The sequence below is a fragment of the Lepidochelys kempii genome, chromosome 16, assembly GCF_965140265.1.
Source record: "Lepidochelys kempii isolate rLepKem1 chromosome 16, rLepKem1.hap2, whole genome shotgun sequence".
Classification (NCBI taxonomy): Eukaryota; Metazoa; Chordata; order Testudines; family Cheloniidae; genus Lepidochelys; species Lepidochelys kempii.
Genome location: NC_133271.1, coordinates 11,589,906 through 11,615,376, shown reverse-complemented (window position 1 = coordinate 11,615,376; position 25,471 = coordinate 11,589,906). Strand labels below are relative to the sequence as shown.

At 51.6% G+C, this 25,471-nt stretch overlaps 2 protein-coding genes across 9 annotated transcripts in view; both read left to right on the top strand.

Moving 5' to 3' along the window:
- The window catches only part of WHRN (whirlin), a 113,403-nt gene extending 99,999 nt beyond the window's left edge, over positions 1-13,404 (top strand). For 5 of the 6 annotated variants that reach the window (XM_073314072.1, XM_073314074.1, XM_073314073.1 and 2 more), the window contains 5 exons: positions 460-531; positions 979-1,567; positions 6,723-6,901; positions 9,831-9,953; positions 12,259-13,404. In XM_073314072.1, coding sequence (XP_073170173.1) covers positions 460-531; positions 979-1,567; positions 6,723-6,901; positions 9,831-9,953; positions 12,259-12,441 — 1,146 coding nt within the window. In that variant the 3' untranslated portion in view covers positions 12,442-13,404. The remainder of the gene's footprint in view (positions 1-459; positions 532-978; positions 1,568-6,722; positions 6,902-9,830; positions 9,954-12,258) is intronic. The other variant, XM_073314071.1, reaches the window with a different exon arrangement.
- A 7,214-nt stretch (positions 13,405-20,618) lies between these two features.
- The window catches only part of AKNA (AT-hook transcription factor), a 72,149-nt gene continuing 67,296 nt past the window's right edge, over positions 20,619-25,471 (top strand). For all 3 annotated transcript variants that reach the window (XM_073313990.1, XM_073313988.1, XM_073313985.1), the window contains exon 1: positions 20,619-20,720. The gene's annotated coding sequence lies outside the window, so the exon portion shown is untranslated. The remainder of the gene's footprint in view (positions 20,721-25,471) is intronic.

Below are 25,471 nucleotides of genomic sequence, written 5' to 3'. Positions count from 1 at the left end.
GACGGTTACATCCCTTGCTCCCCTAAAATTCCCCACTGCAATTAACAGGAGGATTGGGGCCATGCAGACGGCGGCAGCAGGCCGCAGGGGTCCCTTGCATTATTAAAACTAACAAATGTAACAACAGTCCAACGCTTGAACCCACAAAGCTACTGCTTGAGCTGAAGGCCTTGCCCTCCTAGTCTGCACGTGGGGCAGAAGCAGTTTCCCATCCGGGTTGCTTTGCCATAGCTGTGGTGCCTGGATCTCCCATGCTGCAGGGGCGACCTTGCCATGAATACAAACCTTTCTCATTGCAACCAAAAAGCTCCATTTGCTGCAAACCTTTCTGTCCATGTGAGGTTTTCTAAGATTCACCCGAAACCCCTGGGCAGCGTCTCGTGCTAGGGCCTCTGCTTTGCTTTGTGTTGCTGTACAGTGCAGTGACTGGCTGTTTTTCCCCTTCCTTTGTGTGCCTAGAATACCGCAGACCTGGAGGGAGGCGGAGAGGGATTCCAAAGCAGTATTAATGCCCTGCCAGACATCTCCCTGGTAAGAGATCTCACCTTCTCTAGCCAGTGCTTCCTCAAAAGGAAACAGATGCTAACTGAAGACCATCTTCTCAAATACTTTCCCCCATCACTAACCTGTGGAACTCACTGCAGCAGGGCACGATTGAAACAAATAATGCAGCATAGTTAGAAAAAAGGACTTGGGGTCTGTGAATAAGAACAGCATCTGCAGTTACTGGAGCTAAAAACAGGACTATTCCTCTATCAATCTTCACACTCCAGGGGATATTCAGATTGCTCCTGAGGTCAGGAAGAAACTTCCAGTCTGTCACCTCCAATCCAGGTGAAACGTCTGACACACGTCACTGGAGGTGACAGGACACCAGGCTCCGGGGGTGATGGGCCAGTTCTCAGGTGTCCAGGCGGGGAAAGGGCCCCTCGTCCCACATAGCGGCATCTAATGGCTTCTTGTTCTGGTTTTTCACAGGACGATGTTTCGTCTTTCCCTGAGGAACCACCCAGCTTTAAGCCCCCACCTCCTCCTCCGGCTCAAGAGCTGGACTCCTCCACTGCCCAGCTCCGAAATGCCGCGAAAGTCACACCCAAGCGCCCTTCCTCTGAATCCTCCCAGTCAGGCCTCTTCTTCGTGGCCCCTCCCAGCCCCACCCCACCTCCCAGCCACCCCGACAAGGACACAGCCAGCATGACTTCCACCTCGGCCTCTGTGTCCACTGAGGATTCTGCCTCGAGTCCCGTCTATGCTGCCGTTTCCCCTGCCACTCTCAGCTCCGGGAGGCACATGGGTGCCCACTTGTCCTTGGTCAACCAGCACCCGATAGGCCCCTTCCCCCGAGTTCAGTCTCCAACCAGGCTGAAGAGCCCATCTCCTGAGAGCACCCCAGTCAGTAGCCTCCCAACGCCTGCTCCTCGTTCCCCTCCACCTCCCCCATCGCACCCGGAGCCAGACAAAGGCAGCCTGCAGTCAGCGATCAACCAGCACTTCGTCATGGTGGAGGTGCATCGGCCCAACAGCGAGCCGGACGTGAATGAAGTGAGATCCTTGCCCCAAGCCCGAGGTGGGTGGCTCTGCCTGCTGGACTGACCCTGGGGGGCATGGCCAGGTTAAAGAACCACTGTACAAATTGCCACTCAGGCAAGTAACACTGAAGGGGCTTGTTCATGCTCTGTTCTCTCTGTTCCTCTTTTGCATTGCTCTGTTTGGACAATGAGACTAGTCGGTTTCACTCTTCTTTACAGCCACTTCTAGTCCATTTCCATTTCCTGATCTAGCACAAGAACTGGATGTTAGCATTGCAAACACCACAGGGGGGAGGAATTGACAGTGAAACCCTCTCTAAGGACTTGCAGTGATGGGAAAAAACAGGGCTATTCTGCTGCCTCACCCAGGCAGCTAGATCAGAGACGCCCCACTAGCCCCAAATTTGGGCTAGAAAAGGCAGAGAGTCTTTCTGAGATGAGAGAGAGCTAGAGGGAAGGGCAGGGAGAAACCCTTGAGAACAGCCTATTGATGGGGGAGTTTCAGGACTGAGTCTTATATCTGTAAATACAGCCCTGCTCGAGATACTCAAAGGTATTTACGTTCCTCACTACCATCTGGGCCTTTGTTACAAAGGGTTTGTCTGCACGAGAAAACTGATAGGAATAGCTCTTCCGGAATAAGAATGTCCAAGGGGGAGCTACTCCAGAATAGCTACTGCACTTTAAATTCATGTCCTACCTTATTCTGGAATAACTTCCTCATGTAAGCAAGCCCTTTACTGAAACCGCAGGAAGGAGGTAAATTGGGGCAACGCCCGATATGTGCGTGCGGTGGTAGAAGCAACATTGCCAACTCTCCTGATTTTATTGCAATATTTTGCTGTTCTTGAAGCCCCAGATGCTGGAGTCATGTGAGAATATTCAGATTACATGTTAAAAAAAATCAGTGTCTAGGTCTCCTAATTGCGAATAAAAGTTTGACATCGCCTTTCAGAATAATAATTAATATAACACAATCCCTAGCTCTTATATAACCAGGTGTTGTATCATTATAATTATTATTAAGTGTTAGGATCAAAAATCGAGAGGGCAACTCAGAAGAGGCCCAAATTATTGTTTTAATCTCATGAGTTTTAAGCTGATTTCATGATATTTGAATGCTTGGCATTGGCAATGCTGTCAGCGCGGGGTGCGGGGTTTGGCACTCCTTACGGTACCCTGCCTCCTACCACCTTGTGCTCAGTGAACTTTTGTAAGCCTCCCCCTAGCTTTCCAGTGCAACTTTACCTGACCTTTAGTTAAAGACCAAGCTCCACTAGGCATCTGATTGCATCTGGTCTCCTGGGCAAGTCTTTCTGCGTTTGTTAATAAAATCTGTTTCTGGTAGAATTCTAAAAGAAAAGAGAAATAACCCCGGGACTTTTTCCATTAGTCTCTGGGTTGAGAAAAGCTTGTTTGGCAAAAAGCTGAATTTAGAGGCCCGATTCAACCAGGCGTTGGTCTTTTAAACGTGTGTTTGGGGAGGCGGGGGGGTAAGGGAAGTGCAAAGAGGACATCAAGGGAAAGTTACCCAAAAGGAAACATGAGATCCCAAAGGAGTGAGCTGCCATTTGACCCCACTAGAGTCACTGTCACAGTGGATCGATGTTGGGGTGTACTCGAGTCAACTGATATTCCACCTCATCAGCCCTCTGCTCAGTGCTTTCTGGCTGGCTGAGGTGTCCCCAGGCCAGAATTCAGTTCCAGCGTGACCAAGTCTCCACGACTGGATTTCTCTGGCACTTGTTTGACCCGATTCTCATTGTCACAAGGGCCTGTTTACACTGTCAATGACTCGCTTTACCTCGGAGCCCTGTAAAGGGGCCTTAAGGCCTTAATGTAAATGAAAATCAGCCCCAAAGTTTGTCCTACTGTGTGACAGGCAGAGACCTCCTGGTGATTCACTCAAAATACAGTTGGGGGAAACACCCAAACTGGCTTTCTGTGCCCACCTGGAATGGACTCTGGCCCGAGCCCCTGGGAACCCCAAAGGGCAATTTTCCATCTTTTCCTGGGCACCAGACTCTGGAAACACTCCATGCAGGTGGCTTTGCTTCCCTCTCGTGGTACCATTTACACACTGCAGATGTCACTGCTGGTGGGTGATGGATGACGTGATTTTCTATTCCGTTCTGTTCTGTATAGGGTGCTCTGCCTGGCCACCACCATGGCATAGCTAATGGGTTTGTAGGGCCCGATGCAGCTCTGGATACAGCCCGTCATCCCCCCTCTTCTTCCTCCCAGTCATGGTTTGAGTCCCCACCCGCAATCCCATTAAGAATGTTTGTTCAGATTTATTATTACTGATTATTATCCTTCCAGGAGCAGCAGATGCTCCAGCCGAGGTCAGGGTTCCATTGCGCTAGGTGCTGTACAGAGATATAATAGGAGACCGGCTATGTCCTGAAGAGCTAACACACTAAATACACAAGACAGACACAGGGTGAAAAAGGAAAGTGGGTGGAATGACTTGCCCGTGGTTACTCAGCTGGGCAGTGGCAGATCCAGGGCCAGAAGCCAGTTCTCCTGAGTCCTAGTCCAGTGCTTTATCCACGCTGCTTTGTTAGCTCTCCTCGCACGCTTGGTTGATAAGAAACTGAATTTTCATTACTGAGACCCATTTCAAGTCCAGTTTGAGCTCTTGTTACATACGTTCAGCCGGGACACTGGCTTTGATTCCCTGTTGCTGAGCCTGTGGATGGAGGCTCCTCCAAAAGCCTTCTGCTGATAGACATTAGCCCAATCTCTTGCACAAACCGGCGCGCGCACCCAGCCTCTCTCCTGGTTCCCGGCACTCCCCTAGATTGCCTCCCAACCACGGTCAAGGGTAGCCTGACTCAGCGCTGTATTCTGCATGTCACAAACCTCTCCCACCTAACCTTCCCGTCCCTCGCATCCGTAATGTCCTGGAACAGCCCCAGCTCATCTCAGGTTCTACATTGGCCCAATGCCTGATACGGCTTTGGGAGCTGAGTTAGTCCCATGGAGGTACCCAAGCAGGATAGAGCTGAGCAATGAAGCTCATAGTCATTTACCTCAGTATCTTAATACTTAATCATTTCAAGAAGCACCCCATTCCTCAGGGTCATTTCCCTCCAACAAATGTCCTGAAGATCTGGTAGAACCCCTCCACTTCGCAATGTCTCTGGGGCAGAACTAGCCACGCTCTGCAGGGGGGTGTGGAGTAGACCATGGCTGATGTCCATCCAGAACTGTGGACAGGCATGCTGGCACTTTGATTGGGTCTGAGTGCTTAGCCTCTGCAGATGGGATTGAAGGTTCAGTGTCAGAGAGGCTCTGCGGCTTGCAGGTGCCGCAGGGAGACAATCCTGCACGGTCTGGAGGAACGGCCTATGGGTGAAATTCTCCTCTGTGCAGCGGGCTACCATGTAGCCTCTATGCCACTTTAGTCCCACTTGGGACCTCTTCTGAGGGTTTAAGTGGCATGTAAGTCTTTTGCCAGCCCTCTGCGTAGGGGGGAATTTCACCTAGATGTCCTAATAGGTCTTTTCCGTTGCTGAGTTCTCTGATTCACCATTTGTTTGCTGAACAGAATGCAGCAAGGACTTCAGGTGAAAATATCTGCATTCAGTGGGGGGTGGGACGGACAAGATGCCCCAAAGCAATGTCAAGGGGACATCAAAGGCTGCCCAGAGCAGCAGCAGAGATTGAGCCCATTGCTCAGCCTTTGCAGCGCATGGGAAATGCGGTTTCCCTAGTTAATGGTGGGTCTATAAAACGGGCAATTTACACCCAATTTGAGGTGTATTTTTTTATAATTTATTACTGGTTAATAAATCTCATGCAAATATATGCAAATGAATGTCTTAAATCAGCTTGCCTGAAGCGCAATGCAAGCTGTTCGGCGGCTCACTGTGTTTCTTGATGTGTGTTAGGCATAGACGCACAGCTCTGCAAAACTAGGGGGCTCCATTTCTCTGGGGCTTAGGTTCCTGCTTTCAGTCCACTGAGTGCAGAACCCCTGACGTTTTGCTTGGTGATTTATTTTCAAACAAGCCCCAAAGGAAATTCTGACTGTGTCAAATCTCACTGGAAACATCCCTGAAAACCTATGAAATTGCAAACTGAATGTGGATTTATTACAAACCTCATCAATTAGCTCCGGTTTGCTTGAATCTGGACGTATTTTCCTTCCAGAGACGGAGAAGACCCTTTGGCTGAATGTGTGCTGGCTTTCAAGTTTGTGTCAAAATGAGAGATGGGCCTAGAAAGGAACCCTAGAGCCATCCCCTCCACTTGATCTGTATTCAGATCTGGTCCTAGATCTGAATTTAGGGCCAAATTTTCTAAAAAGCTAAGCTCTTAATGTGCACGGTTCTGATGATCTGGCCCCATTTCTGGGCCTCTGGTTCATTGGAAAATCTGAGCCCTCATGATTTGGGCCTGCGTCTACACTTAGCCCAAACCACGCCCCCCACCCCCCACATCTGAACATTGGGGAAGTTAGGCCCAGACCTGTAAAGATGTTTAGGCACCTAACTCCCAATGATGTAGTGTCTGAGCCTTCATGTCCGGATCTGAATCTGGAATGAACGTGGCAGCTCAGGGCCCATCTCTAAACCGGACCTGGAAGCAGCTGCCCCTGGCTGCATTTTGGGGTTCAGCGGGGCCCATTCCAGCCCACTGCAAACACTCCAGGCGAGTCTCCCCCAGCTGCGTGATGCACAGAGAAAGGTGAGGTCCTTGGTGCTGCGTGAATCCCAGGCGCCCTTGATCAGGGAATTCCCCACTCCAGGTACCGTTGCAGACTGGGGGGTGATGTGGCTTTACTGACATATGGGAGTCTTGCTTGCCAGGCAGCGCTGGGTGCAGGGGGTTCCCAATGGGAAACTGAGGGTATGTCTACACTTCAACCACTGCAGTTATTCAGTGTAGACACTACTTGGGCTGACAGGAGGGGTTAGGAAATCCACCTCCCGGAGAGGAAGCAGCTAAGACAATGGAAGAATTCTTTCATTGACCTAGCGCTGCGTACACTGGGGGTTAGGTTGGCTTAACTACGTCTCTCAGGGGGGTGAATTTTTCACACCCTTGAGCGACACAGCTATGCCAGTGCAAGTTCCCAGTGTGGACCAGCCCAAGTTTGTGGTGTTCGAGTGAAGTCTCCCACCACGCCGCCTCTGTGCTGCTCTTTCCCTCCTGCTGACAGCCCTGGTCCTGCTCTTCCCCCAGCCTCCACGCTCTCCCAGCTGTCGGACAGCGGGCAGACCCTCAGCGAGGACAGCGGGGTGGACATCGGCGAAGTGGAGCTGAGCGGCAGGGACAAGACCCAGCAGCAGATCCCTGGGAAAAGCCGAGGTCCCAAGGAGGCACCGAGAAGCGATGGGCCAGCAGAGGCAGCCTCCAAACCGGTGAGGCACCCAGCAGAGCTAGCGTAGGCGGTGGGACTCACCTGTAGTCCTTGCTGGGCAAAGAGACAGGCTGCGTATAAAGGCCCCATGTCCCGCAGACACAAGTACCGCACGTCTCATACCCGCTTGGGGAGGCAGGCCTAGAACCCGGGGCCCTTCGTGCTCTGTGTCAACACGGCAGTCAGAGGTGCGACGGCCACACACGCAGACAGGCCTGAGCTCGCTTTGAACTAGCGAGGTCAGATAACAAAGCCACGAGCTAGCTGTCCAAGCAGAGCATCCCCAGGGTCCCAGGGGGGCTTGTAAAGTCTGTGCTGGTGCCTCTTCGCTGCTCCTGGGTCTTGCACTAGCTAGATCAAAGCTAGCTTGGGTATGTCTACACATGCGGCTGTCGCACCCCTGTTTGCAGTGGAGACATGCCCCTAAGCATGCAGCCCTTTGCCCCTGGAGATGATGGAGCTGCTAGCATTAGCTGACCCAGCCACGAGAGAGCACGACTGGTCCTTCACTCAGAGGCTATGTCTACCCTGCACACAGCTGGCAGTGGCTTTAGGGTATGTGTAACTACATGCCACAGTGAAAAGCAGGCTGCATCCACACTGTGGTGTGTGGCTACATGTGACAGGGACAGGTTGAGGCAGCAGGATGCTCCATTGTGGATAGAAAGCTGGCTAGATCGTCGGGCTCAACGGGTAGTGATCAACGGCTGAGTGTCTAGTTGGCAGCCGGTATCAAGCGGAGTGCCCCAGGGATCAGTCCTGGGGCCGGTTTTGTTCAACATCTTTATCCATTATCTGGAGGATGGTGTGGATTGCACCCTCAGCAAGTTCACAGATGACACTAACCTGGAGGGAGAGGTAGATACGCTGGAGGGTAGGGATAGGGTCCAGAGTGACCTAGACAAATTGGAGGACTGGGCCAAAAGAAATCTGATGAGGTTCAACAAGGACAAGCGTAGAGTCCTGCACTAGGGATGGAAGAATCCCATGCACCGCTACAGGCTGGGGACCAACTGGCTATGCGGCAGTTCTGCAGAAAAGGAGCTGGATATGAGTCAGCAGTGTGCCCTTGTTGCGAAGAAAGCTAACGGCATATTGGGCTGTATTAATAGGAGCATTCCCAGCAGATCGAGGGAAATGATTATTCCCCTCTATTCGGCACTGGCAAGGCCACACCTGTAGTATTGTGTCCAGTTTTGATCCCCCTAAGACAGAAGGGATGTGGACAAATTGAAGAGAGTCCAGAGGAGGGCAATGAAAATGATCAGGGGACTGGGGCACACGACTTACGCAGAGAGGCTGAGGGAACTGGGCTTATTTAGTCTGCAGAAGAGAAGAGTGAAGGGGGATTTGAGAGCAGCCTTCAACTACCTGAAGGGGGGTTCCAAAGAGGATGGAGCTCGGCTGTTCTCAGTGGTGGCAGATGACAGAACAAGGAGCAATGGTCTCAAGTTGCAGTGGGGGAGGTCTAGGTTGGTTATTAGGAAACGCTATTTCACTAGGAGGCGGGTGAAGCACTGGAATGGGTTCCCTACGGAGGTGGTGGAATCTCCATCCAGAGAGGTTTTTAAGGCCCGGCTTGACAAATCCCTGGCTAGGATGATTTAGTTGGGGTTGGTCCTGATTTGAGCAGGGGGTTGGACTAAATGACCTCCTGAGGTCTCTTCCAACCCTTCTATGATTGTATTATTATAAACAAGACACAAGAAGTAATTCTTCTGCTCTACTCCACACTGATTAGGCCTCAGCTGCAGTATTGTGTCCAGTTCTGGGTGCCACATTTCAGGAAAGATGAGGACAAATTAGAGAAAGTCCAGAGAAGAGAAACAAAAATGATTAAAGGTCTAGAAACATGACCTGTGAGGGAAGATTGAAAAAATTGGATTTGTTTAGTCTGGAAAAGAGAAGACTGAGAGGGGACATGATAACAGTTTTCAAGAACATAAAAGGTTGTTACAAGGAGGATTGAGAAAAATTGTTCTTCTTAACCTCTGAGGATTGGACAAGAAGCAATGGACTTAAATTGCGGCAAGGGAGGTTTAGGTTGGACATTAGGAAAAACTTTCTGTCCGGGTGGTTAAGCACTGGAATAAATTGCCTAGGGAGGTTGTGGAATCTCCATCACTGGGGATTTTTAAGAGCAGTTTGGACAAACACCTGCAGGGATGGTCTAGATAATACTTAGTCCTGCCCTGAGTGCAGGGGACTGGACTAGCTGACCTCTCAAGATCCCTCCCAGTCCTGCGATTCTATAATTGCTAACAAGAGCAGTGAGGAGGCACTGCTTGAGCGTGTAGAGGGCCATGCAGGGTATATAGGCTGGGGATTGTGGCGTGTCTGGACTCTATTCGCGTTAACCACACCCCGTCATCAAGCCTGCTATTTAGCCCCGTGCTGGGGGCGTGCAGTGTCCGTACTCTCCACACCATTGTAGGGAGTGTGCAGTGTAGACGGGCCCCCGCACACAATGGCAGGCTGGGATGGGCTGGAGTTTGTAGTACTAAGGTGTTGGCCGCCCAGCTGCCCTACCCGGTGTGCCTCAGGGCCAATGGCCTTTTGGAGACCATCCTGCTGCGGCTACCCCCAGGATGCTGTGATGTCCCACTTCAGCTGCAAAGCCGAGGATGGCGGATCTCGGCCACCCAGAGTCTCATTCGCATCAGGCAATCAGCTCGTTCCGCTGCTCTTCCCACCAGGTCATTGAAGAGGCTACAGGGCCGTGGCCAGAGAGGTGGCAGGCTCCACGTTCCTCAGCCACGGAAAAGGGCCCCATACAAGCACAGCAAGGCAGGCTGGAAAGGGTTAACCTGCTTGGCATTGGGTCCCCAGAACCAGGAGTTCCGGTCTGTCTGGGTGCGGGGCAGGATGGCCTGGAGAGAAGGCTCCCCACCCAGCCCTCCTCAATCGCGTTGCTGTTTCTCCCTCCGCAGCCTGGCCTTCTGGAGCCCACATCGTGTCTGATTCGAGTGGCGAAGAGCGCGCCGACCCTGGGGATCGCCATCGAGGGCGGCGCCAACACCCGGCAGCCTCTGCCCCGGATAGTCACCATACAGGTACGGCGGGCTGGGAACGGGAGTAGCTCGGTGCAGATGCTCCTCCGTGGCTCCGAGCTCTGAAAGGTCTTTTGAGATTTTCACACCTGGGTTCTTCTAACAGGGACATGCCCAGAATCCAGCCTCCCTCCTGTCTTCCACACCTGCTGGGTTTATCGTTCCCCTCACTGGGAGATGGAGACAGAATGCTGGCTGTTGATTACATCGTCCCTCTCATATCAGGGTGTTGCCACCATTCAGGTCTTCCCGTGTCCAGCAGAGGGCGAGCATGTTCTCAGGGAGGGGAGAGTATAAAAGTCAGCTAGGTCCAGGAGAGGAGGCTCATCTTGTGTTTCCCCTAGGGGATGAGATTGTAACTTGGGGCTTGTCTACACAGACACTTAGTCCATGGCACACTGGGGTGTGAAGCTACCCCGCACTAGCATGCCGAGCACTAAGTGTCCATCTGGACCTGGCTGCGCACTAACTGTTCCCTGGTGCACTTTGACCTACTCCAGTTTCCAAGTGAGATAGATCAAAGCGCACTAAGGAACTGTTAGTGTGCAGGAGCAGGTCCACGTGGACACTTAGTGTACAGCAAGTTAGTGTGGGCTAGACTCACACCTCAGCCTGTCTTGGACTAAGTGTCCATGAGCAGTGGTTCTCAACTAGGGGTACGCGTCAGAGGTCTTCCAGGGGGTACATCAACTCCTCTAGATATTTGCCTAGTTTTTCAACAGGCTACATGAAAAGCACTAGCAAAGTGAGCACAAACTAAAATTTCATACCGATGATGAGTTGTTTGTACTGCTCTGTATACTATACACTGAAATGTAAGTACAATACTTATATTCCAGTTGATTTATTTTATAATTATATGGTAAAAATGAGAAAGTCCGCAATTTGTCAGTAATGGTGTGTTATGACACTTTTGTATGTTTATGTCTGATTTTGTAAGCAAGTGGTTTTTAAGTGAGATGAAACTTCTGGGGAGGCAAGACAAATCAGACACCTGAAAGGGGTACAGTAGTCTGGGAAGGTTGAGAACCACAGGGAAGGGGTTGGAATGGGGGCAGGGAAGGGGTGGGAAGAGGTGGGGCATGGGTGGGGCCTTACAGAAGGGGTGGAGTGGGGGTGGGGGCGAGGCCGGGCAGCAGGTGCGGGGGGGAGTGGTGGTCAGTGGTGCGGCCCTCGGGCCAATGTATTAGTCCTCATGTGGCCCTCGTGGTCATTTGAGTTTGAGACCCCTGGACTAGATGATCTCCTGAGGTCTCCTCCAACCCTGATCTTCTATGAGTCTCTCATTGTAACTCTTCAGCCCTGCCCCTGCTCAAAAAGTGAAGCAGCAGAGTTGCAAACCGCCTCAAACAATCAGCTCAGCTGCTGGGGTGGCCATAATACTCATTTGAGTGCCAGCTCTCCAGCAATGCCAGCAAAGCTATGCCCTTCGTGGCTGGGTCTTGGGTACCCGCTGTTCACGCATCTCCAGTAAAGATGGTTCGCTGAGGGAGCAGCGCTCACACTAGACGAGCAACCAGGCACCGCAATGTGCAAAAGGCAAAGCAAATGGTTCAGGTGACCGCCACGGGCAGAGAACTCCCTGTCCAGACTAATCAGGGAGTCCGGCTGAATAACAGTATTGCACGCAACAAATACGAACGCAAACACAGCGACCGGGGAGCTGGCAAACCAAAGACCGCGCAATGCTAACGCCCCAGCTCTAGTATTGTCATTCATTTGTATTACAGCAACGCCAAAAGAGGCCACCTGAGATCAGAGCCCCATGGCACCAGGCGTTGTACAAACACACAGCGAGAGACAGGTCCTGCTCAAAGAGCTTACAGAACGAATAGACGCAGGGAGGGAGATGACAGAGAGGTGAAGGGATTTGCCGCCGGCTAGAGCTGGGATTTGACCCTGGGTCTCCTGTGTCCTACTCTGATGTCCCAACATCCTGGGCATTTTCTGTAAACCTAAGGCTAACCCAGCTCCACTGGCCAGAGCACAACCCAGGGAATTACATTCTGCCTCTTTAAAGGTCCCTGGTTTTTGATTGGATACAGTATTCTTCACTCGTTGTCCTAAACTGTTATGTAATGTTGCATGGAGCTGTTAAGCAGCCGTTGTGCCCCAGAGGTGGCTGCATTTCAGAGTGGGCTAAGACCTAGCTCCTCAAAGGTATTTAGGTGCCTGAATTGAAATCAGTGGGAGTTAGGCACTTAAATACCATTCAGGATCTGGGCCTAAGCGACCCCTGAAGCATCTGGGGATAAAGGCTGCTATATATGTGAGCGTTTCCCTCTCGTCTGTTCCTGCCCTGCCACAGCGAGGAGGATCTGCCCACAGCTGCGGGAAGCTGAAGGTGGGACACGTGATCCTGGAGGTGAACGGCACAACGCTGCGGGGAAAGGAGCACCGGGAAGCCGCACGTGTCATCGCTGAGGCCTTTAAAACAAAAGAGAAGGACCACATCGATTTCCTAGTCACTGAGTTCAACGTCACACTTTAGGGGGCTTGGCCGCCCCCAAGCCAAACGGACAGAAGAGGGAGGGAGCTGGATTGGACGGGGCTTCAGGCGGATCGGCACACGGGTTAACACGTGCACCCACGTGCCCCAGCACAGAAGCCACCCTCCACGGCAGAGCTGGTGCTGTCCCCTGTCCTGCATATGCCCGTTCACACACACACACGTTCCAGGCACAGAACATGGGCGGCCAGCCCCAGGCAGGCGCTTCGCGGAGCCTTGCTTCTGGGGCTGACAGCAGCGGTGCCGGTGACAGGCCCCAGCGCTGAGAAGGACTGCGGGAGAGCGTGGGTAGGGTGGGGGCAAAGGTAGGGAAGGGAGAGGAAGCAACGGAGGGTGTGGGAGAGAGGAGAACACTGCCTCCAGCTGATCCCCGCATCTCCTGCCTGGGCATTTACTCTGGGCACTGCCCTGCCTCTGTCTCTCTTCAGTGGTTCAGATTCATTTCCCAGTTTAAGCCATATTCCAGATGGTCTTTCCCTGCACCTCCTCCTCGATGAGAGGAGCCAGCCGCATCCTTGAGAGCTCACCCCCACCCTGCCCTTTCCCCCCCCCCCGGCGTCTCTCTCCCCTCCGTTATTCCCCCTTCCTCCGCACAGAGAATCCCTCCAGGCCTGGGACATCGGGTGGGGTCAAGGAGTGCGGCCATAGGTGCAGGGTGCCCTGCCGTGCAGTAACGTTAATGTCACACATGATGTGCGGGGAACTCCAGGGCTGCTCATAGCATCAGTGAAGTGGGGGGTGGGGAACGGAGGAGGGATTTCTTTGGTGATCACTGGTTTAATGTGTTCTCTCGGGAGCTGGGTGGCAGGCACGTGACACTGGCCCCCATCAAGGCTCCACGCCCCGTGTCCCAGCGTGTACAGTAATGGATGCCTTGTACATCGCCAGCCGTGTCAGTGTATTTATATATACAGAGCTTGTGCTTTTAATTTTTCAATAAATCGAACGGGTTCGAAAAAAAAGTCGGCTGGCTAGTGGGGGTCTCTGCTGATCCCGGCCGGCTGCAGAGGTGTGGCGATCAGCTCTGGGCAGGGGTGGTTGCTCTCTGTGTTTCAACAGTTGGTGCGCAGGGGTCCCCAGCCTACGAGTTGTTGTTATTGTTTGCGTTGCAACCGAGATCAGGGCCCCGTTGTGCTGGGTGCTACAAAGACACAGAGCGAGAGAGTCCCTGCCCCAACGAGCTTGCATTTAAATAGCCAAGACACACAAAGTGCGGGGAGGAGAACAGAGAAACCCATGTGCACACCCCCCGCCAGGCGTTCATTCTGCAGCACATGCAGCATGCACTGTGTGTGGGGGGTAGGGCGTGTGTGTGTGCAGAGCACGTTTGTGCTGCGTGCAGAGGAGGTGTGTACCACAGGCAGTGTGTGTGTGTGAGTGCAGAGTACAGAAGTGGCCATGTACAGGGGGCATGCGTGCTGCACACATATTCCCTCTCCTGCTGTTCTGTGTTGTGTTGTGCAAGCCAGCGTAACCCTTCTGCCCGTCAGAGTTGGCAGCAACAAGGGCCGGGTTCAATATCTAGGGGATCCATTCCAATAACAGAATGCAAACCGGCTCGAGCCCCCAACCAGTGACCTGGGACACATATATACCACCCCCGCTGGGCGCCTCCCAGAGGCAATGCTTCCCCTCTCGCAAGCACCTAGTCTGAGTGTAGCAAAAAGCCTTTTAATAACAGAGAGAAACAATGTGGCATTATGTTGGGGAAACACCACCAACAGGATTCATAACACAACCCATGAGCAAAAACCCACCCCAAGCAAATTGGGGCGTGTCCTTTCCCTTTGGTTCTTGAGTCCAGCAACCCCAAATCACCCAAAGTCCCAAAAGTCCAATGACCCAAAAGTCTCTGTCCCTGGTCAGGGCAGCCCCAGAGTTCGAAAGTTTATCTGCGGAGCTTTACCTCCCAACCTGGGTGGAGATGGGGCAGGGGTAAAAGGCACCTTACACGATCTGAAGCTGGCCACCCTACAGCTCCATAGGCCTTCGCTCCGCTCCACCAGCCGCCCCACGAACGGCTCCACAGCCCACAAGCAGCTCCCGCCATCCCACGAACTGCCCTGCTCCATCTCCCACCAGCAGCTCCTGCCCTCCCATGAACTGCTCCACCAGCCTGTCCACAAGGCACTCCAGCCGTCCCGCAAACTGCTCCACAATATATCTTCAGGCTCCCCCACTGCTTAACACAACACTCAGTGATTTCAGGCCTTAGTCAGTTCAGCAATTTGGTGAATTCAGCTTGTAGTAGGGAAGCCTCAGGGCTGGTGCACCATTAGCCCAAAGTGAGCTCAGCAGCCTGTAACTAGACTCCTAACAGAATCAAAATTAGCTCTAATATTCCACAGTAGAGAGAAGAGGAAGTACAATTAGCATATAAGGCCCTCACCAAGGGGCCCATACCACCAAGTATTAATACTTGTCCCCAACCTCTCTCAATTCACAGTTTTGGAACCCATGACCCTTGCCTAGCGAGTGCTACTTAGTTGATGGTGAGTCCCTCCAGCATAACAAAAGGCCAAGTACAGTTCCAAGCACAGTTCCCATAATCAGGATAATAACAATTTATTCTTCCTGCCCCAATAACAGAGACACTGGGGATCCCACAGCAGCCAAAGTGACCATTTGGGCAGCTATGGCCTCATTCTAGGCGGGGTGGGTGTGCCTATGCAAATGAGATTGGCCCCTGAAGTTCTTTTCCACAACTTGCCACACCTCACCACCAGATGTCAGGGTGGAGCTCACCCTGACACTGCTTACACCAGCAAGATCCTCGCAGGCTCTGCCCTACTCCTGAGCAAGCCAGGGACTTTCCCATTCTTGTGCTTCTCCTAGCACCCTATCAGGCAGGCCCCTTTGGCGATGGGTCAGTCCCCTCCCCACCAGTGAGAACATTGCTGCGCTCTCCCCCTAAGCCAACAGCCAGGAAGAAACCTACATCCCTCGGGCCTGAGTCACTGCCAGCTGGTGAGAACTGCGTGATTGCGGGGGGGCAGTGCTGCAAAAACTCCTCTTCTCCCTGGGATACATTACTAAGACCGGTTGGCGGCCTGGCCCCTGGGGTGTCCACGGCGGAGGGGAGGCGGACTGCAGGAAATAGGCTGCCCCGCGCACAGCTCCAGGGCTGTCTGACTCTGCCCATAGTGTGGCTCTCAGACTGCACTGGCCGCCCTGATGAGGCCGGTTGCTGACACTGTAGCTCCAGTCTGCTCACTGGACCCCATAACCAGGCCCAGCTGCAGACACTGCTGTCACCCCACGCCCCAGTCCTGATCAGGGGGCCTGTGCCCCTAAAGGTGGGTTGAAATTTCAGTGTGATCTTTGCTGCTGCTGCTCTTTGTGGAGAGAACTATGAATCTATGAAACCTGAGTCTTCAGTGAAACCGGGACGTCCCTACGTGGGGCACATCACAGGGACATACACCCCCCTTCCTCTAGCCCCCTCTGCAATCATGCGCTCCACTTCTGGCCAGGCCTATGTGGGGTGGGGAGAGGGAAAGTCACACCCAATCTTGGACCATGCAGATGGCAGGGGGGGATTGAAGGGCTCTGTAAGGAGTCCCAGATCTGGTTGAATGGGCGGCTCCTGATTCTGGTTCTTACAAGCCATCACGAGGAGAAGATTAAGTCCTGTCTCATGGTGCCCTCTGGTGTCTCCCAGAAAGATAACCAGAGAAAGGGAGCAGCACCAGGCAGACCATGCCCCAGCAGCGTGCTGAGAACCTCAGGTGGCAGGGCAGAGGAGAAGAACCGCAGGAGGGAACGCCGAGGAGCTGTGACGGGAGCTGCTGGAGCGATTCTGCCTTCGAAGAACACATGAAAGCGTTCAGCCGGCTGTAAAGACGGCATCGGATAGTGCCTTCCCCAGCCCAGGAATCAGAGCCAAGGCACGTCACGTGTAGAAGCGTTGGGTCACCTGGCAGCTGTTGGGGTCTCTGTGTCAAAATGAGTTTACTGGTTCTCAGACCAGACATGCGTAACTCCAACACCATCCCCAGCTGCCCCCCGTCCTCGCTAATTTGCACCCTGGTGGCACTCTCAGCAAAGAGGCCAAGGGTGAAAAGTGCCACAGAGACTAAGCCTCTCCCGCTCGGTCCGTGGTTGGGCACATGGGGCAGAGACACCTAGGGGATGCGTCTGCTGCCACTGCCCATCCTGTACCCATTGCACAGAAAGCCGGAGGGCTCCAGTCTCCTGTGCAGTCAATACAGCAAGGAGCCAAGTTTACGTTTAAAAACAAGGACTCAGCTCAGAGATAGACAAATAGACCCAGTGCCGCATGGCCCAGAGACAAGAGTCCAGAGCTAGGACACCGGCCTGGGCTGCCCAGTTTGACAGCCCCTGGCAGATCCACTGACCAAGCAGCCCAGTACAGCCTTTCCTGTCAATGTACCACCACCCTGACCTCAAGGGTCCCTCACGGGTGGGACAGTAGGTGTCCAAACTGCCCGTGCGAAGGTCCCCAGCACTGGCTCCAGGTATTGACTCCAAGAACCTGGAGACAACTGAGGATGCAGCACCTGCCCAAACAGCAGCCTTAGGAATCTCGGAACGGGAGGGTTGCAGCCCATGCGGGGCCCCCAGGGATTTGGTTAATATTCAGCTTTGGATACATGAAATCTCATGGCAGAGCTTAGAACTTTCCTTGCCCCTTTGGGCATCTGAACCCGATTCCCCGCCCCCCAACAGCCCAGCCCAGCCCCGCCCAGCCAGCCACATGATGGAGAGAGGCTAATGGCCCTTGCTGACGATTCAGAGAGTTTCTCTTTCTCTGACTCGCTGTTTGTTAGCATGCATCGCTCACAACAGCCAGGTAGGAATGATCGGCACCTTTCCAAGGTGGGAGCCACAGCACCCTGTCTCTGCCACTCTGACCTGACTGGTCTGCTAAATATTTTCTTCTTCTCCACCTCCCTGCTGAACTCAGGGGCTGGGAGCCATGTGTCCTTTTCTAATCAATCGCTTAGGATCAATGCACCACAGTGGCCACCTTTCATGCGCTAAGTAAGCACCGCGGCTTTCACAATAAGCCAAAAATCAAGCTAATCCCATTTCAAAAGGAGGGCAAAACAAGCCAATCCCTAAGAACCCCAAGACTCTATGTGACTAGATTCCCCCGGCCTGCAGTCTGGGACTGCAGTGGGCTTGCTGTGCACCCCTGACTCTCTCCCCTCCCTTACCCCCATTACCCCCCCTTGCCAGCTTGCCAGCAGCTGATAACAAAAAGAAGCAACAAGCTACAAGCTCAACAAGCTACAAGCCAAAAAACTAGCCAACAAGCAACTCACAAGCCAATTAAGCCAAAAACAAGCCCAATTTCTGCGTTTTTGGCATGTCTGCCATGCACCTTCTGCTGGCTGGAAGGTGCGAGCGCTGCTCATGGGAAGGGGGAGTAAGATCACCTGGTAAGCACCATGCGTTTGTTTTGGAAACCAAAAGTAGTCACCGGTTCTGCTCCTAACCATAATGCCCTCCACTGGCTGGGCTAGCGTTGAGGTTGGTGTGTATCCACAGCCCCAGGGCGCTTTGAGCTGAGGCCCTGACACTGAGGTACATGCAAAGCATTGCCTCCCACAACTGTGATTCATTCACCCCTTCCTATATCAAGGGCTCTTCAACTTTTCCACCGAGCGGGCCATATCTTCCTAGAGAGATTGTCTCCCCGCCCATTCACCATTGTGCAGACGAGCTCCTCTCCTATTCATGAGCCCACAGCAGCCCTCTGGCTGCGAGTGCGGAGGTGGAAAAGCAATACTGGGAAAGTGATGCATTTTTAGATGTCGTTCATGCTTTAGTGGGCCCGGGTCGAAGCAGCTGGAAATGAAGCAAGCCAGCCCCATGGACTGCCAGCAAGTGCTCCGCGGAGAAGAGATTGGGAAACATGCTAAATGACAGGTTTCAGAGTAGCAGCCGTGTTAGTCTGTATTCGCAAAAAGAAAAGGAGTACTTGTGGCACCTTAGAGACTAACCAATTTATTTGAGCATGAGCTTTCGTGAGCATCCGATGAAGTGAGCTGTAGCTCACGAAAGCTTATGCTCAAATAAATTCGTTCGTCTCTAAGGTGCCACAAGTCCTCCTTTTCATTGTGCTAAATGTAACTCAGACAAAACACTGGGGAGGAAACCAAACTGTGCGAGCGACTCACCTTGTACAGTGAACAGTTTCTGTGGTAATGAACTTTGTGTGTGTGTGTCCGTCCGTCCCCTCTACTGGCTGAAATCAGAACAACTCAGCTGTGTGCCATAGGCCCTGTCCTGATAAAAGCAAGTGGGGATTCTCCTCCAGCTCAGGTGGTGGCGGGAGGAAGGGGGATAGATGGAGAGGAAGCAGAGAAGAAAGGGGGCAGTAGGGAGGAGGGGGTGAGACAGTGGCGCTCCTTTGGGACAATGCCTAGCCAAATCCCAGGACAAAGCACGGGAGAGCTGGGGACAGAGCATTCTGTACCCTGGGGATCCGCCTACGGACAAACTTCCCGAGAGGATCTGGCCGATCCAGAGCTTGACCATCTTTAGGAAACGCTGCAAAACCTTCCTGTTGGACAGAGCCTTTCCACCGTAAGTGACACACAATACGAACATCCTCTTCTATTCCTAACCACCACCCCCCCAATAACCCGCCCCAAAAACCTGTCTCCCAAGGAGAGCTTTGACTCAGGGAGGGGAGTCGAGCCAGAGACCCTGTCATAAATATAAAGGGAAGGGTAAACCCCTTTAAAATCCCTCCTGGCCAGAGGAAAAATCCTCTCACCTGTAAAGGGTTAAGAAGCTAAAGGTAACCTCGCTGGCACCTGACCAAAATAACCAATGAGGAGACAAGATACTTTCAAAAGCTGGGAGGAGGGGGAAAAATAAAGGGTCTGTGTCTGTTTGTATGATGCTTTTGCCGGGGACAGAACATGAATGGCGTCTTAGAACTTAGTAAGTAATCTAGCTAGGTATGTGTTAGGTGATGATTTCTTTAAATGGCTGAGAAAACAGCTGTGCTGAATAGAATGAATATTCCTGTCTGGGTGTCTTTTTTGTAACTTAAGGTTTTGCCAAGAGGGATTCTCTATGTTTTGAATCTAATTACCCTGTAAGGTATTTACCATCCTGATTTTACAGAGATGATTCTTTTTACTTCTGTTAAAAGTCTTCTTGTAAGGAAACTGAATGCTTTTTTTCATTGTTCTAAGATCCAAGGGGTTGGGTTTGTGATCACCTATGCAAATTGGTGGGGATTTTTACCAAACCTTCCCCAGGAAGTGGGGTGCAAGGATTGGGAGGATTTTGGGGGGAAAGATGTTTCCAAACTACCTTCTTTCAGGAACCCAGATAAAGTTTGGTGGTGGCAGTGGAAGTCCAAGAGTAAAATAGTTTGTACCTTGGGGAAGTTTTAACCTAAGCTGGTAAAAGTAAGCTTAGGAGGTTTCCATGCACGTCCTTACATCTGTACCCTAGAGTTCAGAGTGGGGAAGGAACCTTGACAGACCCCCTGAAGTCCATGAGAGACTCTGCCGCTGCTGTTGATTTAACCTGGAAAAGGCTCAGACGCCGCAGTGATGGGCGGCCCTATAAACCCCTAAAATAGATGAGCTGGCTAGGCTAGGGAGGGGGGGGTTTCAAACCCGCCAAGAAGCAGGGGGAATTGCTGCCTGCACGCCCCCCCCCTCCCCGCTGCAGGAGGGAAGTTCGGGTCTAGGGTGGGTCGGGGCTCTAGGGTGGCTGCAGGTAGGTCCAGCTGAATGGGGGGGGGAGGGCTGAATCTCGGCCCCGCCCCTTCTCTCTTGCTGCCCAATCCCAGGGCGCTGTAGAGGCTTGCGGTCCCTCATTAAGATAATACCAGCCCAGCAGCTCGGACGGGAGGTATGGGTTGTATTATGCTAAATAGCCTGGAACCCCGCCCTTGCCAATCTCTGATTGGAGACATGCCATGTATTATGCAAATAGGGAAGAGAACCCCGCCCCTCCGCCCTCTGATTGGACACCCTGTGATGGGCCATGCAAATACAGGGCAAAATCCCGCCCTTTCGCTCCTCGCGCGGGACGTCGGCTGCAGCATGCGAATGGGAGCGGAGGTTCCCACCTCCAGCCGCCAGGATGGGGAGGCCGGCCTGTGATTATGCTAATGAGGTCTGAGGCCCCGCCCCTCCCAGCTGCCGCTCTCAGGCTGGGGACTATTGTTCGCAGTCTGTGACTCCAGGAAATGGACTGAGGAGGGGAGAGTGGGCGAAACTTTGCTTGGCCCGGAGAAAGGAGGACTCGAACCGCCGGCTGCCCAGGTGAGAGCCCAGCTGAGTGCGAGGCGAGCAGGGGGCCGGGGCTCAGCCCCCCTCTCCGGCAGTCCCCGCTGCCTGCCCCGCTGCAAATTCCATGTGCGTTTGCCGTGGGAGGATGCTCGAAAGTTCACCAGCGAATCTAGGGCTGCGATTTAATCCGAAGCGAGACTGTAAAAATGCCTCATTAACCTCCCTTCCCCCCCCCCACCCCCGAAAACTCCTTCCTCGTGCAAAGCGGGGGGACTTTTAAAGAACTGGTTTAAAGATGAACGAGCTTTGCGCATCTGGCCATGTCCAGAGAACGCGTGGCAGGGTCTTGCAGCCACCTCTGGTTTCAGTGAGTTTGTTCTGGTTTCTTATTGCTGTTTCATTCCTGTTTCAAGGTGCAAAAGGCTCCTTAAACCTGAAGAAGAAAAGGGGGGGGGACTTTAAAAGAATCTCAGCTTCATGCAACAGATCTCTGTGTGTGTGTCCTGGAGCTGGAGCCTTGGTTGCTGTGGTTACCCAGAGAAGTGGCATGGCATGCTGGCTGGTTTGTGTGTGTGAAGCTCACTAGGCAACCAAGGAGACACTCCAAGCATTGCTGACTTGCTGCACAAGAACCTGGGATTCGGCTAATCCGCTTCCCTCGCCCCGAAACTGGAGTCGTGTACCCCATCCCTCGCCCCTGTGTCTCTGGGGGAGGCAGAGGTGGGAAAGCGTCTTGGTTATTATGACAGGTTTCAGAGGAACAGCCGTGTTAGTCTGTATTCGCAAAAAGAAAAGGAGTACTTGTGGCACCTTAGAGACTAACCAATTTATTTGAGCATGAGCTTTCGTGAGCTACAGCTCACTTCATCAGATGTTGATGTTCATCAGATGTTCATCTGATGAAGTGAGCTGTAGCTCACGAAAGCTCATGCTCAAATAAATTGGTTAGTCTCTAAGGTGCCACAAGTACTCCTTTTCTTTTTGGTTATTATGGATATTAATCTCAGGGGACACAAAGAGGGTATGTGTCGGGGCAGGGGGAATGTTGTCTGGTGGTGAGAGCAGAGCTCTAGGAGTCAGGACTCCTGGATTTGAGTCCTGGATCTGGGCAATGATGTCTAGTAGTTAGAGCGGGGCTCTGGGAAGTAGGACTCCTGGGTTCTGTTCCCACCTCGGGGATGGGGTGTTGTAATCGGGGGTTAGACCAAAAGAGCGGAAGTCAGAACGCCTGTTTTTCGAGGCTGTATGTTCTGCTGCTTAGATCAGGGGAATTGGATTGTAGGACCCCCCGCTTAAAGGGAGCGTATTCTGGTGGTTAGAGGAGAGCGGAGTTCAGGACTCCTTTGTTATGCATTCAACAAAAAGGCCAGCTGAGCAAACTGGCAACTAAAATCCAAGCTGCATTCTGAAGTCAAAAAAATTTTCCACTCTGGGCTTTATGCATGTTTCCTTTATAAATAGGCAACTGTTTAAAGTACCGGAATGTTTGTTTATTACTGGGGGAGAAACTTGTACATATATATATATTTTTTAAGTCTCTTTCAACTCAAAGTCTGCTGCACTTTTTCAAGTTTACTCTTAAAGAGCGTGGCAAGAAGATTTCATGATCATTTCATCAGTTTGCTCTCTGCTCACTGGTGGGAAATGTGGCAGTAAGTCAAGTCTGGGGCTGAACAGGGGGATTTCAAGACATTGGTATCTAACCCTGCATGTAGTTGCCGGGAGGATGTTGCAAGGGCTGGTTTGAGTTTTAGTTCCCTTTATTTTTCTTAGAAAAAAGAGAGGTTTAAAAATAAACATTTCCTTAAACATGGATCATTAACAGCACCCCAGAATTCGTAAGATGACCATACTTTATTTGAAGGGTACCTTTCAAAAATAGTTTATAAAGCGTTAATAAATGATGAATAAATGTTTGAATAAATAGTTAATCACTTGTTACAGAATCGACTGGGTCTATAGCAGTTGATTAACCATTTGTTAAAACACCAACTCATCATTTATTAGCCCTTTATAAACTATTTTTAAAATGTACCTTTCATATCAAATGTAATCTGAGAGTTCTCAGCCAGGCTTTCTGCCCCCTCACTTTGCCCCATGATTCCTTCTGTGTGGTCCTTCCCGTTTTCTTCTTCCCAACCCTGATGTTGGAAGGGGATCTCTTAACCAGAGGCTTTATCTTGATGGTGGTGACAGCTGTATCTAGACAGGGATTAAGGCCAGCATCCAGAGCAGCATTACTGGCAGGGAGACTTGTCAAGCTGTATTAGAGTGACGTGCAATGACCTCGCATCCTCCTGGTGTTGGAATTACCCTAAAGATCAGTGCAGAGCACCCTAAGCGCATGCGTATTGACCCCCAGCTAATCCCTATTCACCACTGGGGCTTTGGGAAGTTCAGAAGGGGCTAAATGTTGTTGGGTTGAAATAAACCCGACATCGTTTCAGCCATGATGGGGAGGGGGACATGGCACAGGATTTGCATTGCAAGCTGCCAGGTTTTTAAGTGTGCAGCTTGTGGGTGCTAAGTGTGTTACCCCTGCGAGGGTCAGAGTTGCAGGCAAAGAAGGCAAGCGATGCAAAGCGAGGGTTGCACGTCTGGCCTGATGCTTGGCTTTATTTGTGCTCAGCTGCAGCTGATCTCATGTCAAGGCCTATACAGCTGCAGGCATTTTACCTCACAGGTTATTGACTCCTAGGTCACAGCCTGTTGAATTAGGGCCAGATCTTAACCTCACTGACGTCAGTGGCAGTCGTTCCACTGGGCATTGTGTTAGACCTTTTATGTGTCCCCCCACACATACTCGAGTGAGTTGAGCTGATGAACTCAAGGGCACCACACACATTAGCAAGATAAACGGGACCAGGCCCTTGCAGAGTCAACACCAGATAATCCCTTAGCACATTTCTAAGGGGGATAGTGGGGAAGAAATGTACTGCATCTCTCATCTTAGATGTCAAACTAAGATCCATGCATTACAGATCCTAGGGCACTTTTACAGGAGATGTAGTTAAAGGCCTGGTAACGGGTAAATCCCTGCTTGGGTAATGACTTGCACCCTGCAAGCCTAAAACTGCCTCCTGTCGTTTCATGGGGATTTCACGTCACTGTTTTTAAAAGGGGTTTGGGGTGGGAGGCTGCAAAAACACCCATGTCTATAGTTACTGGCTCCCAATGTCTGCCACACTCCACCCCAGGGGACTATATTCTTGAGGTGGTGAAGAACATTCTGTGTCATTTCTGATGCACTCGGGATGACCCGTTCGAGGGAAAGGTGTGGGCTGCTGCATGCCAGCCGGATGTGCCAGCCTCTTGATACAATAGCGTGCAAAGGCCGTGGTAAGGTATGAGGTTAGAGAGTCTGTTGGAGGATAAGACCCGTGCTGCTTTTCAATGCCTGTTGGAGATGGACCCAAAAGCTTGGTGGAGTATCATTGACAGCGCTGTAGGCATTGTGAAGGGGGCAAGAAATGCAGGGGACTTTGCCCGTAGCTTCTTCGTGCTAGGCTTTGAAGATTTAGGGTCGGTGGGGGGCACCTTGCTGTGACCTCACCTGTCATGGAATGAAGGTTTTGTGTGTGTTAATATAAGGAATGCTGCCGCTGCTGTGTCAGATGCGAGGCCATGCTCGAGAGGATAGAGCACAGGACTGGAACTCGGGGGACCTGGGCTCTGTTTTCAGTGCATCCCCCAGCCTGCTGGGTGACCTTGTGCAAGTCACTTGCCCGCTCTGTGCCTCAGTTTCCCCATCTCTAAAATGGGGATAAAGACAGTGACCTCCTTTGTGAAGCACTTTGAGATCTACTAATGAAAAGTGCTAGAGAAGAAGTATTATTAAAAAAAAAAAAGTTATTCCACGATAAGATAAATGTTCCATTAATTTTAAATTATAATAGTTTATGAATTAAGAAATAACTTTTAGGGTTTGTTTGTCATTTTTTTCCTTTCTTTTGTGTACATAGAACTTCAGTCTCTATGTATAGACTGAACTTTGTCTATAATGTTTTACAAGCCAGGCATAATTCCCTGCTGTACTGAGAATTTCCCCATGCCAAATTTCAGCCAGGACACATTCTTATGGCCTACTTAAAATCCCCCAAACTAGAGGTTTTGACTGGAAATGCTGACGTGCCGTTAATGATAGTGGCATAGACAAAAACTCAAACTGAATATGGAATGTGCTGAGACGGCTTGAGGCCTGGGAATATGAAGATGCCCAGATACAAGGAGCTATCATTCCATCAAGTTTCCCTTTGCAGCTTCAGTTAACACACAAGGCACACTGGCGGGTTTAAAAATCCTGCAGAAAACTTCCTTCTCTATTAGGCATAATGAGAGACTAGACGATTAAACAGAAAAATGTTTTTAAAGTGTATTTTTCACTCTTTATTCTGTTTTCCTTTTTGCATTTCACTCAGCATGGACAGTGAAAATAGGTCTAAATTTCCAAAGCGGAGGAGGTGGGGGGCTAATGGGAGGCAGGTTGTATTCCTGGCACAGCCACTAGTCTGGTGGATGACCTTAGGCAGGTCACGTCCCCTCTCTGTGACTCAGTTTCCACATCTGTAAATCGAGGATAATGAGATGCCATCCCTTTGGAAAGCACTTTGGGGGTCTATTAATGAAAAGCACTAGGTAAGAGCTAGGTATTTCATTATTATTCGTGTTTGGCCCCATGTATAATCACTTAAAGAATGGCAACATGAGCTTCAAGGATGCTGAGTGCCCTCAGATCCGACTGCAGACAATGGGAGCTGCGGGTTCTCAGTGCCTCTGGAAAACTG